Source organism: Panthera pardus, unplaced genomic scaffold (genome assembly GCF_024362965.1).
Source record: "Panthera pardus isolate Hobbes unplaced genomic scaffold, ASM2436296v1 HiC_scaffold_6, whole genome shotgun sequence".
Lineage (NCBI taxonomy): Eukaryota > Metazoa > Chordata > Mammalia > Carnivora > Felidae > Panthera > Panthera pardus.
In genome coordinates, this window is record NW_026526991.1 from 53,565,722 (window position 1) to 53,579,619 (window position 13,898).

Below are 13,898 nucleotides of genomic sequence, written 5' to 3' on the forward strand. Positions count from 1 at the left end.
TTTATAATACTACGCTATCACCTGTTTATATTATACTAAAGAGAAAATAGATCTTGGAAGGTGGACTGAGAACCAACCTTTTATTCAATTCAATACAACAAATATTAATTGAATGCCTTTTATGGGTAAGGTGTGTTTTAGGTGACTGAGAAGAGGTGGAGGAGAATGCAAATCCTTGCCTGTAAGGAGTTAGTAGTTTAAAGCTTTCTAATTTCAGAGAATTTTATAACATTCATCCTTGGCAAACCCAATTAGTTCATCAGTTAGGGACTTTTACATATTCTTTATCATAAATAGCACGCTAGGGCACAGAGGAGAGGCTACAGAAAACTGATGGCTGTTTTTTGTTGTTTTAAAGTGTGCACTTTTACTATTAGTGAAATTTTCATTAATTGTTGAATTTTTAATGCAAAAAATTACCTGCCAAAATTTCGGTGTTTCGTGCAGCTATTGTTTTAACTTTTATTATTCCTGATTCAGCAGCCTGTAAGAATAAAAATAATTAGAACATAAAGCTTACTATCAACATGGATTAGCTAGGGAAAGAAATATATATGATCACTGTTACTTTTATTTACAAAACTTCAAATACTAAAGCCTAGTAGTGCCATATACATTATATGTCGTAAAACATGATTCATTTGATTGTTCACACGCAAGCTCAGCACTACAGCATGTCGCCCTTCTCTGCCTAAGGCACATCTAATCCCTCATGAATTGAAGTGTTCATAAAATATAAAAATAATAAACAGAAACAAAGCCTAATAAAAAAATTAGGTTTCTCTTCCCCATTTCATACCTCCCTCCAACCATTTAAAAAAAAAAAAAAAAAAGCCAAACACTGCAAAATCCGGTAAAACCTTTTTGGATTCAAAGACACTGAATAACCAAGAACTTTATTATTACTTTTAATTTACATTTTTTAAACAACCATTAGATTTTCATAAGGTACCTAAAACACTTCACGAGAAGTATGTTTAGTGGGCAGTATTTGGAAGTTATATAGCATTTTACAAAATGCCACAGAACTGTGTGGTCCAATACAGTAGCCATTAAGCACTTTATGTGAGGTTAGTCTGAACTCAGCTGTATTCTAAGTATAAAATACACAGATTTTGAAGACTTAATATGGAAAAGAAATGCAAACTATCCCTTAAATATTTGCACTGATTAAATGTTGAAATAATATTTTGAACATATTGGGTTAAATTATATATTATTAAAATTAAATGCCCCTGTTTCTTTTTACTTTTTTAATGCAATTTAAAATTACACATATGGATTACATCTGTGGTCCACATTTTATTTCTATTGGACAGTGTTGACATATAACACTGATATATAACTTCCATCATAGAAACTCAGAACATTTTTACTAGCAAGAACCATGCCTATTTGATACTTATACTGGTCTCCAAAAATAATATATCAATATTCATAAGCTATATATCTAAGTTGTCCTATTAATTTGCTTGCTACTTGTTCATTTATTTTGTTATCTTTTATTGCTTGCTAAGGGACAAGTGGTAGCAGGTTCTAAAGGTTTAATAATATTTATGGAATAACAGCAGTGTCCTGTGGGTTCTTAGCTTGAGTACCAGTGGATTAAAATAAATAACACATCGTAGGTTATCCTATGTATAGCAGACCTTTGTCATTTTGTTGGCTTCCAAGCATGTGAAGCCCTTGCCTGTGTCTAGAGATTTCCCAACTTCATGAGTTTAGCAAGATGAGTAAGCAAGTGGAACTTATCTCCCACTAGTAAAAATTGAAAATGCCAGATACCTGGCTTTCCCACATGGCCTGGCAGCTTCTTCTAATCCAAACAGACACACCTACCAGGGATTTTGAATATGGAGGCTAATGACAAAGAAAAGCAGAAACAAGACAGAATTCTTTCTGATGACAGCAGTAAACTTCACTTCTGCTTAAACCAGCCAGTCAGCTTTCACTGCTCACAACCAAGAAGGCCTTAGTTCTACAACTTTAAGAAATGGAAATGTCCCAAGTTAAATTAATATGGCTACAAGCAGAAATAACAGTCAAAATAAATTACTTCAGGGAAAGATTACTGATTTTCTGATAATTTGCGGGGAGTACATATTAGAGACACCAGAAGCTTAAAAAAATCCTTGATGCCCAGGTTGCAATACATTACAAGGAATGCCAGCGGGAGCTGGCATCAGTATTTTTTCAAATCTTCAGGTGAGTCTAATATGCAACAAAATTTAGGAGACAGTTGCAATAATGTAGGCAAAAGATGATGGTGGATAAGCCCAAGGTAATAGTGACTGAGATGGTAAGAAGTCAGATTCTGAACACATTTTAGATGTACAAACCATAGCACATTTATAATAAAGATTTGGAGAAAGAAAAATCAGACAAAACAAATACAAAATTCAAGGACACTGAAATTATTATCTATACTTTGTTATACTCACATATCTCATCTCAAACTCTGTTGGGTTGTTACAGGGCCATTCTGTGGTCACTGAGATTTCTTCTGCCATGATTTTCAAGTTCTCCCCATCTTCACTATAACCACAGGTACCCCGTATATGTTCATATTCAATATTTCTTTCTGCTTCATTTTCAACAAAAATTGATCACACTGAACCATCATCATAAATAGCAATGTCATTTGTCCTGACTTTCTGGAATTCTAGCCAGCCTGACCTTCTTAACAGTTTCCAAACTCAGTCCTATGGCATGCTAGATACTAGATGTCAATAAAAGATTTCAGATTTGCCAAACACTGTTTTGATTTCCTGAGATTAATTAAGAGTTGACCCATGTCTATATCATAAATAAGTACAAATAAGTATAAATAAATAAGTTGTAAGGAGTATAAAATGTTTACCAATTATATTTACACATATACACAGTAAGGAAAAGGAATAAGAACATTTTTTAAAGTTTAATAGTTCCAAAGTAGTGGTTTAAAAGATACATAAAACCAGTGTTTTCTTTCCTAAACACACCAAAAAAAAACCACCAAAAGGACTATTTGTTGCCTTAGATATAATTAGACCTATCACATAGTTCCTCATTTCTTACATGCAGGTTTCTACTCTCAAATTTTGAAACTGTAACATCTTATTCTCTAGGCACACTGTGTTGCTGAAAAGTTTCAATATCAATGTTTATTGACAACACATGTATATCAGGGTCCCTCTAACCACTTCAGTCTTACTTTATACGGAAGCCTAGCTACATCTTCAAGAGTGTCTCAAATAAATGGAGGTATTCAGACTCAGATTTCCTTCTCTTTATCAAGGACAGTCTATGTAAAGAAGAGTCTTTAACTTCTTGCTTTAAAAGTATCCCCTACTCTGAACAGGTATCTTGTACATCCACAGGTGAACTACTCAATTATAAACATAGTTCTTTTTTATGAATTGGCCCTCATGCATAAAATATTTAAAAAGAATAAGAAGGAGGAGGAGGAGGAGGAGGAGGAGGAGGAGGAGGAGGAGGAGGAGGAGGAGGAGGAGGAGGAGAAGGAGAAGGAGGAGAAGGAGGAGAAGGAGGAGAAGGAGGAGAAGGAGGAGAAGGAGGAGAAGGAAGAGAAGCTGTTGTTGTTGCTGAAGTTGACAAAAAAAAAAAAAGAAAGAAAGAAAGAAAAAAAAAAAAGAAAAAAGTTGCCAGTTCTGTGGACTGGATAGAGATGACATAGGTTAGAGATGACATAGGTTAAGGTGTATAGTCTAATATCTCTATTCCTGGGGGGGGGGGGGGGGGGGTGCAATCTGTGAGTTTGGGGAAAATACCAAAAGTCTTAAATACACAGCAGTATTTAATGCTTGTTACTCTTAAAATTAATCTCTCTCAAGAAATACCTTTTCTTTTCTTCAATATTCTTTGATTACCCAAATAGACATACTCACCAGGGACTTTGAATAGGGAGGATAGTAGCACAAAAAAACAGAGACAAGAGAGAATGTGGACTCCTCTTCCAAGACTGTCTAGAATATCTTTGACCTCACTTCTCACTCAGTAAACTTTTCCTGGGCAAAAATAATTCCCTGGTTTCAATTACTTTCTAAATGCTGTAGACTCCCAAATTATATTCCTGTCTCCTAAACTATAGGACTTACTAACCTAAATGTTTAAAAGGCACCTTAGATTCAAGATACTCAAAACAGGTGTCATCCTGTCACCCCCTCCACACACTTCCACTTCAGCCCCAGAAAAAACCTGTTCCTTTTCCTATAATCTCTACTTCTCTGAACAGCAGCAGTATCCATCCAGTCACTGACTAGACATCTGGGGTTTCTCTCTCATCCCAAAAATCATATCAGCCACAAAGGCTATGTAGGGAACATATTTTGTACCCTTTCTCTCAAATCCCACTTCTGCACCTTCATTCAAACTTCTGGGGTGCCTGGGTGGCTCAATCAGTTGGGTGTCCAACTTTGGCTCAGGTCATGATCTTGCAGTTTGTGGGTTCAAGCCCTGCTTCAGGCTCTGTGCTGACAGCTCGGAGCCTGGAGCCTGCTTTGGATTGTCTCCCTCTCTCTATGACCCTCTCCCACTCACGCTCTCTCTCAAAAATAAACAAACATTAAAAAAAAACAAAAAAAAACCCTGCTCATTACTGACCTAAACTAAAAGATTTCTGGACTTACAATCTTGCCTTCCATTCATCCATTGACTCAACTTTTCAATGGTTCCCCAGTGCCTATCCCAACTAGTGTTTCTCAAAACTGAGTAGTTTAAGGACTTCCTTAAAAAAAAAAAAAAAAAAAAAAAATCATGAACCTACCCAGTTACTGATAAATTTAAGTTTGTATAAACTTATTAGGAATAAATTCCTATTTTTACAGCTCTTAAATTATAGTTATATACAAGTTATATACAAACCCAAATCAATACTAATGCGACAAATAATGCTTTGCTGAAATTAAACCACTACTCACAAAATGAAGATAATTGTAGGCTTAAAGAGGAGGCTCTCCTGCTTTTGGTACTATAAGAGCAGTGACAGAAATAATTTCTTCCATCAATTTTTTTCTCTGGTAACTATGAAAAAGCCTTTCCATCTTTGTGGGCTGTCTATGGTTTGTACCGGTAACACTTTATCCCACTCATCTCATTACATGTCTGTTCCTCCATTCTAGCTATAGGCCCTATAAGGACAAGAAATCTATTCCACTTGTTGCTCCATATCACTAATGTCTATCACAGTGCCTGGCATACAGGAGCTACATAATAAATGCTTCTGAACAAAAGTATTACAAGTTCTAAGTAGAGAAGGAGACTCTACTGCCCACTAGTTAAAAACCCAGAGGAAATCCGATCCAGGTATGCACAAGGCCGTCAGGGCTGCTGGTCCACCTTTCTGCCATTCTCTTGGTTCCGTCCTGTTCCATGGGTAGGTCCATCCTTTGGCCACTTCCAAACTTGCCAATAAAAACAGTTGCAGCCATTCTACATTTCACAATTTTATATGAAAAAGGCCTCTTTTAGCAGCTTTTTAAAAAGGAAGAGGAAACTCCTTGTCCAGGAGCACTCACTGGCATTATGTAACTTGGACAGAAATGAAGGTGGGGCTGGTGGCGGTGGGGAGGGTTTAAATTAGATTAAACTAATCAAGGTACCCTAAGGAAGGAATCAGATTAATTCATCTCAATCCAAAGGTCTGGAAATGAAAGAAGAGTGCAGCCTACTACAGAAGGAAGTGAGAGGGAATGGATGCTAGGAAGGGAATTAACAAAGGTCCACTACTTGTACTAGAAACAATTTTACAAGTAAAAAAAAAATTAATGATGCTTCCCTTCATCACAGTTCCTATGTTCTGTTTTTTCCTATGTTGTCTTTTTTTTTATTTTTTTTTTTTATTTTTTTTTTTTCAACGTTTTTTATTTATTTTTGGGACAGAGAGAGACAGAGCATGAACGGGGGAGGGGCAGAGAGAGAGGGAGACACAGAATCGGAAACAGGCTCCAGGCTCCGAGCCATCAGCCCAGAGCCCGACGCGGGGCTCGAACTCACGGACCGCGAGATCGTGACCTGGCTGAAGTCGGACGCTTAACCGACTGCGCCACCCAGGCGCCCCGATTTCCTATGTTGTCTTTTAAAAAAAATACATACTTTTCACATCTATGAAAATCGACCTCAAAATGAGAACAAATTTACCAAAGGTCCAAATGAATTATTTACTTACATAGCGTAACACAAGAGCTGAGGTAGTATTATGAAACTCAGGTTAACAGCAATTTGAATCCAAAAATGTACTCATAAGATATCAGGGAGGTATAAAGCTGCCTGAAGACTTATGATTTTAGATATCAGGTAAAATAAAAAAAAACTAAAATGAGGTCCACACTTGGGAATAAGGAGATCCAGAATACTCCCTACAGGACAATATGCTCATAAAACAATTAATACATTGAAACCAATATGGTTTTCTTCTATAACATATAATTGGTTTACAACCCCAAACTCTGAAAGATATATACCTACATGGCATCTAATTCAAAACCTCTCACCTGGGCACCTGGGTGGCTCAGTCAGTTAAGCATCTGACTCTTGATTTCCACTCAGGTCATGATCTCATGATTGGGAGATGGAGTCCCATGGAGCCTGGGTCAGGGATTGCACTGGGTGTGGAGCCTACTTAAGATTCTCTCTCTCCCTCTCTTTCCACCCTTCTCCAGCTCCACCCACGGGTACACGTGCACTGTCTCTCAAAAACAAACAAACAAACAAACAAAACACTGCCCCAAAACAAACCAAAAAACCCAACCAAATAACAACAACAACAAACCCTGGCTTCTACAAAACAACAACAAAAAAAGTTCTTTAACATATCAAATGAAAGACTGAAATGCAGGGGCACCTGGGTGGCTCAGATGGGTAAGCTTCTGAGTCTTAATTTTGGCTCAGGTCACGATCTCACGGTTCATGACATGGAGCCCAGAGTTGGGGTCTGTGAGCAGAGAGCCTACTTGGGATTCTCTCTCTCCCTCTCTCTCTGGCCCTCCCCAGCTCATGCTTTTTCTCTCTCAAAATAAGTAAACTCCACTTGCAAGCAAGTGAGCAGAGGGCTGTTCAGCTGCAAGAGTGGAGCAATGCCTAAGTCAAAGGAACTTGTTTCTTCAAGCTCTTCGGGCAGTGATTCTGAGTGTGAGGCTGACAAAAAGTTAAAGCGGAAAAGGCAGGTTACTCCAGAAAAACCTGTAAAGAAGCAAAAGACCGGTGAGACTTCAAGAGCCCTATTATCCTCTAAGAAGAGTAGGAGCCACAGAGATGATAACATGTTTCAGACTGGGAAAATGAGGTAAGTCAGTGTTTGAGACTTTAAAGGGAAAGTCCTAATTGATATTAGAGAATACTGAATGGATCCGGAAGGTGAAATAAAACCAGGAAGAAAAGGTATTTCTTTAAATCCTAAGCAATGGAGCCAGCTGAAGGAACAGATTTCTGACACTGATGATGCAGTAAACTGTAAAATCAGAGCCATATAAAACCTGTACTGTTCTAGTTGTTTTAATCTGTCTTTTTACATTGGCTTTTGTTTTCTAAATGTTGTTTTCCAAGCTATTGCATATTTGGATTGCAGAACAATTTGTAAGATGAATACTTTTTTTTTAATGTACATTATTAAAAATGTTCTGAGTGAAGCTGATTGTCAACTTTACTAAGGAGGATTGCTTTGTGCCCACCACCTACTGTAAAATAAAATCAAGTAATACAATATTAAAAAAAAATAATAAAAACAAAAAATAAGTAAACGTAAAAAAAATGCAGGTTACATGTGGATCGCTAAATAAATAAATAAATAAATAAATATATATATATATATATAATATTCCTATATATATGGTATCCCTTTTCTTTCCTTTTAAAAAATTTAACCTCTAAAAAGTAACTAATTAGTACCTCCTAGATATACAAATACTTTGCACTATGGTGAACAGAAGTATAAACAAGATGTAAAACTGACCCTTTAAGGTGCTATTTAGACTCCCCCCCCCAAAAAAAAACCCTAAAATAACTAAACAAAAGGTAAAACATAAGACTTATATGGAAATAACTTATAAAAATAAATTTAAAAAAATTTTTTACGTTTGTTTATATTTGAGATAGGGAGAGACTGCACGTAAGCAAGGGAAGGGCAGAGAGAGGGAGACACAGAATCTGAAGCAGGCTCCAGGCTCTGAGCTGTCAGCACAGAGCCTGATGCAGGGCTCAAACTCACAAACCGTGAGATCATGACCTGAGCTGAAGTCCGACGCTTAACTGACTGAGCCACTCAGGGTACACCTAAAATATGTTTAAATGAAAGTTAAGAAAAGAGAAGAAAACATATTAGTTTGAAAATGTGGGCAGGAGCTGTAACTGTTTTTGCTCTAACAACTAACAGTACATAGCACAGAGTAGGTACTCAAAAACTATTTCATGAACAAATGAATGAAGGGAATGAGGGGAGAAATTAGAAAATTATCTGTAAAGTTGATTTATTTATGCAACAAACAGATAAGCAACATTTAAAGTGGGATTCAATGAAAGGTAGGATCTTAATTTAAAAGGAGGAGAAGGTGGGCACCTAGGTGGCTCAGTTGGTTAAGCAGCTGACTTAGGCTCAGGTCATGATCTCACAGTTTGTGAGTTCAAGCCCCAAATCAGGCTTGCTGCTGTCAGCGCAGAGCCCACTTTGGATCCTCCATCTTCTTCCAATCAATCAAAGTTTTATGTATTTCCTTCTTTAGAAATAGAACACAGATCTTACGATCTATCATCATTTCAACCACTTTTCCTGCCAAGACTCTTTAGTGTCCCAGGTTAATTTCTCCTCCACTTCTACAAAGCGATCCACTGCTCCTCTCAAACTTTCTACCCATCACTCCTTTCATCACCAATTGCTCCCAGCAATAAGCTTGCTTCCTACCTTACCAAGAATAGAGGCCATAGGCCAAACTTATCCACGACTTCCTATCTCTCCACAATGTCCCTCCTTCAAATTTATCACATTCAAACTCATTTTTTTCTTCTTCCCTTCCTCTGTCAGAAGAAAATATGTTCCTTCTCAGAGTGAAAGCCAGTTCATTTACCTATGCCCTTGAAACTCCAGCTTCTCAGGGACCTTGCTCTGCCAAGTATTCCGTTTCTCTCCCATTTCCTTAACCTTAGTCAGCTGCCTCTTTCCCTTTACTGCTGTTGTTTCCCAAACTTCCTTCTTCGGCTCTGACATTCTCATTCTATGCACTGTTCCAGACCCATCTTATCTACTCCTATGGTTTCTATTATCATATATAAACTGATACTCCTAAATCTGAAATTCTAGACCTCCTCCTTAAGAACCAAACCATCACTTTCAAATACCTACTGGTCAGTTCCACTTGACACACACATAAATGTTAAACTTATTATATTCACGACTACTCACTTTGCCCAAAAACATCACCTCCTCTTACATTCCTTCTCTTAGTGATCTACCCAGTTTCCCAAGCCAGAACCTGGGAGGCATCATAGATTTCTTTCTCTACGTTATATAAAAGGTCACTATGCCCTGATAATTTAAACTGCTAAGTCTCTTTTTAATCCATACTCTCTCTTTCACACATGACTATCACAATGCAAGCAACCTCCTGTCTACCTCTACTGCTACCTTGACACAGGCAATCATCACTTTTTAAAATTTACTCTCTTTGTCAATGTTAGTCCCCTCTAATTCTTCCCATGAATACTGTTACGGAAATGCTACTAAATATGAATTTGATATTATTCCCTCTCTTAAAAACTTTTAATGGCTCCTAATTACCTTCAGCATGAAATTTATTTAACATGGAATACAAACTTGTGCTAATTTCTCTGCCTAGAATGACCGCCCCCTTCTTCTATTGGCTTGCTTCTACTCATCCTATTAAGACTCAACTGAAGAATTACAAACTCTCTCTGACATACTTCCAAGCTCAGTTGGATCCCTCTCATTTGTTTCCAGAATAATGCCTGCAAATAGAAAATGACCAAAATGTTTTATTCATTAAATATATAAACATAAAGCTTCAGAGATCAGTGCCTCTGAATGCAGTGAGCGTCACTTTCAGAAAAGCAATTTTACAAAGCTTTAAGGTAATTTTTAAGGCAAAGAAAAAATTATTCATACAAGTATTCCAGAACAGATTAGCTAGTACACTTGTCCTAAAAAAGTTACATTGCTGAAACATAAAGATTCATATTTAAGAACTAAGAAAAATAAGCTGGTGCTGACAGCTCAGAGCCTGGAGCCTGCTGCGGATTCTGTGTCTCCCTCTCTCTCTGCCCCTCCCCTGCTTGCACTCTGTGTCTCCCTCTCTCAAAAATAAATAAACATTTAAAAAAAAGAACTGGGGAAGGAGATCTGCCTTCCAAAGTACATATACAATTACCACTGTAAGTTCTTAAGTATCCTTATAAGAAGTTCAGAAGTATTTTTCAACTAATAACTGTGAAGATACTGGGAGAGTGTTACCTAGCAAATCAGTACACAGATGGAAAAGCTTTTTATACTTAGAAAGGCCTTGCCTTGGGGCACCTGGGTGGCTCAGAAGGTTAAGTGTCCGACTTCAGCTCAGGTCATGATCTCATCCTCCCTTCATCCCCCAAATAAATAAAACTAAAAACTTACCAGTTTCTTAAAAAACAAAAGCCAAAATTGCTATTAATTTATCAGGAAAAATTTAATTCAATCAAAATATTTCTTGAAAGTCAAGGGTCCCTCCTATAAAATCATCACTCTTAGACTAATTACTTCATTACTGTTTTAAACTGGTAACACAGTGATGGTCATTTTCTAATTCCTAAAGTGGGCCCCTAAGCATATTAGAAGTGCCACTGGTTAAGACGTCAAGGTTCTTACATTCAACAAATTCTTACAGAGTAGGTACTATATAGGAAATTATGTATCAGAGATAATCACACCAAGAATGATTTTTGCCATTACCTCAAAGAGTAGTGCAATCACCAAGTATTTCTTTGGCCAATGTCCAAATAAAAGAGCTAATGAGCTATATTTAAAGTTCCTAGATTAAATGGACTGAGTTCTAGGACTCTGTAAATTACCTGTTTGGAATTCTGAATGCATTTTCTAAAAAAAAATAAGGTAATAAATGGCAACTAAATTCTCAAACAAGTCCACAAAGGCCTTTATATGTAATATAGAGGAATCTTAGTTTCTATATAAATTATAAGAGCTGCGAACAATCAGTTCTATAAATTATTGTCAAAAATACAACAGAACAGTCTAATTCTTTAAAATTCTTTAAAACTGCTTAATTCCTTAAAATTACTTATTATAACTTTCAACAGAAAATGACACAGAGAAAATAATTAAAATTGATATCACAAGCTATTGAGTATCTGAAATAAAATATATTTCGATAGTTATCTTTCCAAAAGTGGCACATCAGGTTCCCATTATTGGGTAATATTTGCTTACTTTATTAAAGGAATAGTAGATGGAGCATGTTGAAGACTAATGAAACCAAAAGCACTTACAGAAAAGTTAAGATTCCTTGGAAGCCTAAAATCCAAACTTTATTGGGTAAGTTTTAATTACAAAACCTTTATAAAGGCAAAACATTTAAATTAATATGAAACATTCCAAAATTCCTAGTAAACTTTTGGTGAATCCTAAATAGTAAATAAAATTGCTGGTAGGCCAAACTATTTTATAGAAAAATAAAAATGATTGCTTTTACAAGTTTATCACTGAAATATCTTGTTCCCGATATGAGAAAGGAAATTGGGAAGCATTTTTATTTTTATTTTTTTTTTTTTCAACATTTTTTATTTATTTTTGGGACAGAGAGAGACAGAGCATGAACGGGGGAGGGGCAGAGAGAGAGGGAGACACAGAATCGGAAACAGGCTCCAGGCTCCGAGCCATCAGCCCAGAGCCTGACGCGGGGCTCGAACTCACGGACCGCGAGATCGTGACCTGGCTGAAGTCGGACGCTTAACCGACTGCGCCACCCAGGCGCCCCGGGAAGCATTTTTAAAACGTTTAGGAGAAATAAAATGGCATCTTAAGAGAAAAAAATCAATAGTGACTAAACGTCAAACTTTTCAATTTAGGAAAGATTTGGAGAATTTATATAAATAATTAACTGGAACCTCTTTAATAATACCCTTTTTGCTCTGACGACTTTACCATCATAATCCAGTAAGTCCACCCTTTAACCCTATTTACACAGGAAAGAAAACTGAAGCTCAAAGAGGTTAATATGTATTTCAAGGTGTACTGGATTTGACTCTAAACCCAAACTTCCCATTAAAGTATTGCTAATAACAAGGCTTAACATAATTCTTGCGGGTCTTCAATATTTGTCATAAGTGGCTGAATAATTTATTAACACTTCGTGGTACTGACAGAGTGAAGCTGCATGACACAAGACAACAAGGAAGGCTACTCCCCTTTGAGTGATACACACTTCAAACGTGAGGAGCATATATGTCAGCGCAACGATGGATGATAGTTTTAGAAGCAACAAACGTAAGTTTTTTTCAATTCTGGCTTGGCTAGTTTCAAGCTTGAAAAAGGCCAGAAAAGGCGAGGGTAAAACACATTCAGCTGAATTAGCTGCATCGGCTCGCTCCGCGAACTTCATTCCTAAATCCGGAGGACAGGAGTGGAGAAAATCAAAGCTCCCCAGACGTCTCCAAAGGAAACTCTAAAGAGCGCTTGTGGAACAACCCACCGACTAGCAAATCTGGAAAGGTGAGGACCAAATTAAAATCAGACAGGAGTTTGGGAGCGAAGGACTGGATCTAATAGGACCAGACATGCTCACCGTGCCCTCTCCCGACGTCACCCAAAGCTTACCTCTTTGACAGGTGGGAATTTCTTCTTGCATTCCAGGGACAAGGCCCGTAAATCGCTCTGCATGTTCTCCAGCAGCTTCTTCACTGCCTCGGGGCTGTTGGTGCCGGACATGATCCACCAAACTACAATCCAATTTGGGCGGCGCAAACGAACTCCAGCACGGTCAGCTCCTTCGGGCGACCGTCAGCTCCCTCAGAGCGCCTCCGGCCCCTCCTCAGCGCGCCTCTTGGGCTCCGCGGGGCTCGGCCCGGCCTGGACTACGAACCCACAGCGTAACCGAGCGCCCCCCACAGCCTCCTCGCAACTCTCGCGGCTCCTCTCCGAGGCGCCCCCCCCACCCCGGTCGCCCCGCCCCGCTAGGCTCCAGCGGCTCTGGCCGAGGAGCCCACAAGGCGGGCAGGTCCCTCCCGCTGCCGCGGGGTCCGGCCGCACAGTTCGTCAGCAGCCAACCTGGCAAAACCTTCGGCGCTGGCCGCCCAAGCCCTCCAGACTCGCCGACGCCATTAGCCGAGTCGCCCACAATTCCGAGCGCGGCCGGGACACGTCAGCCGCACTTCCGGGCACCGCGGCCACCGCCCCCGCCGCGGCCAACTGGGACGGTGAGCCGCAGGCGGGGCGTGGCCAGGGGCGTGGTCACGTCCGGGGCTGGATCGGCTCCCGGAGGGGCTGCTTTCCCCAGCTCGAGTTTGGGAACTGCTAGGCGTAAGCCACCATTTGCCTCGTCTAAATTGGCTTCTTCTTAGATATGTGACAGCTGTCAGAATGGAGCCACGTGTATCTTGGCGTGTCTCTTGGGGTTTGTTCGTGTTACATTGTATTTCGGTGTAAACAGTTTGCTTCCTTTTGTTTTAATCTTCATCCGTCTTGTCCCTCGTCATTTCTGCCCCCTGGAATCTCTGGGGTAGTGGCCCCAAACCAATGCCTACCTCCCGTTAATTTTATTTTCCTCCTAAGTACCTAAATTGCAATTCCTCCACAGAGTTGCACAAAGCATACTGGTGCGCTTACTGCGGAGTAGTCCTTTATTTTCCTAATTTGTAAAATGACAGAGAAAACTACCCTTTGTTCCAAAACCCTCCGCTGGCCTTCC

General features: G+C 38.9%; 1 protein-coding gene and 1 pseudogene across 4 annotated transcripts in view; one reads left to right on the forward strand and one right to left on the reverse strand.

Moving 5' to 3' along the window:
• The window catches only part of MON2 (MON2 homolog, regulator of endosome-to-Golgi trafficking), a 121,164-nt gene extending 107,831 nt beyond the window's left edge, over nt 1-13,333 (reverse strand). For 3 of the 4 annotated variants that reach the window (XM_019454970.2, XM_053895776.1, XM_019454968.2), the window contains exons 1-2: nt 12,809-13,333; nt 421-484 (exon numbers count right to left, since the gene is read on the reverse strand). In XM_019454970.2, the coding sequence (XP_019310515.1) occupies nt 421-484; nt 12,809-12,919 (175 nt within the window). In that variant the 5' untranslated portion in view covers nt 12,920-13,333. The remainder of the gene's footprint in view (nt 1-420; nt 485-12,808) is intronic. The other variant, XM_053895777.1, reaches the window with a different exon arrangement.
• LOC109270412 (activated RNA polymerase II transcriptional coactivator p15-like) lies at nt 7,031-7,625 on the forward strand (annotated as a pseudogene).
• Nucleotides 13,334-13,898: the final 565 nt, after the last annotated feature.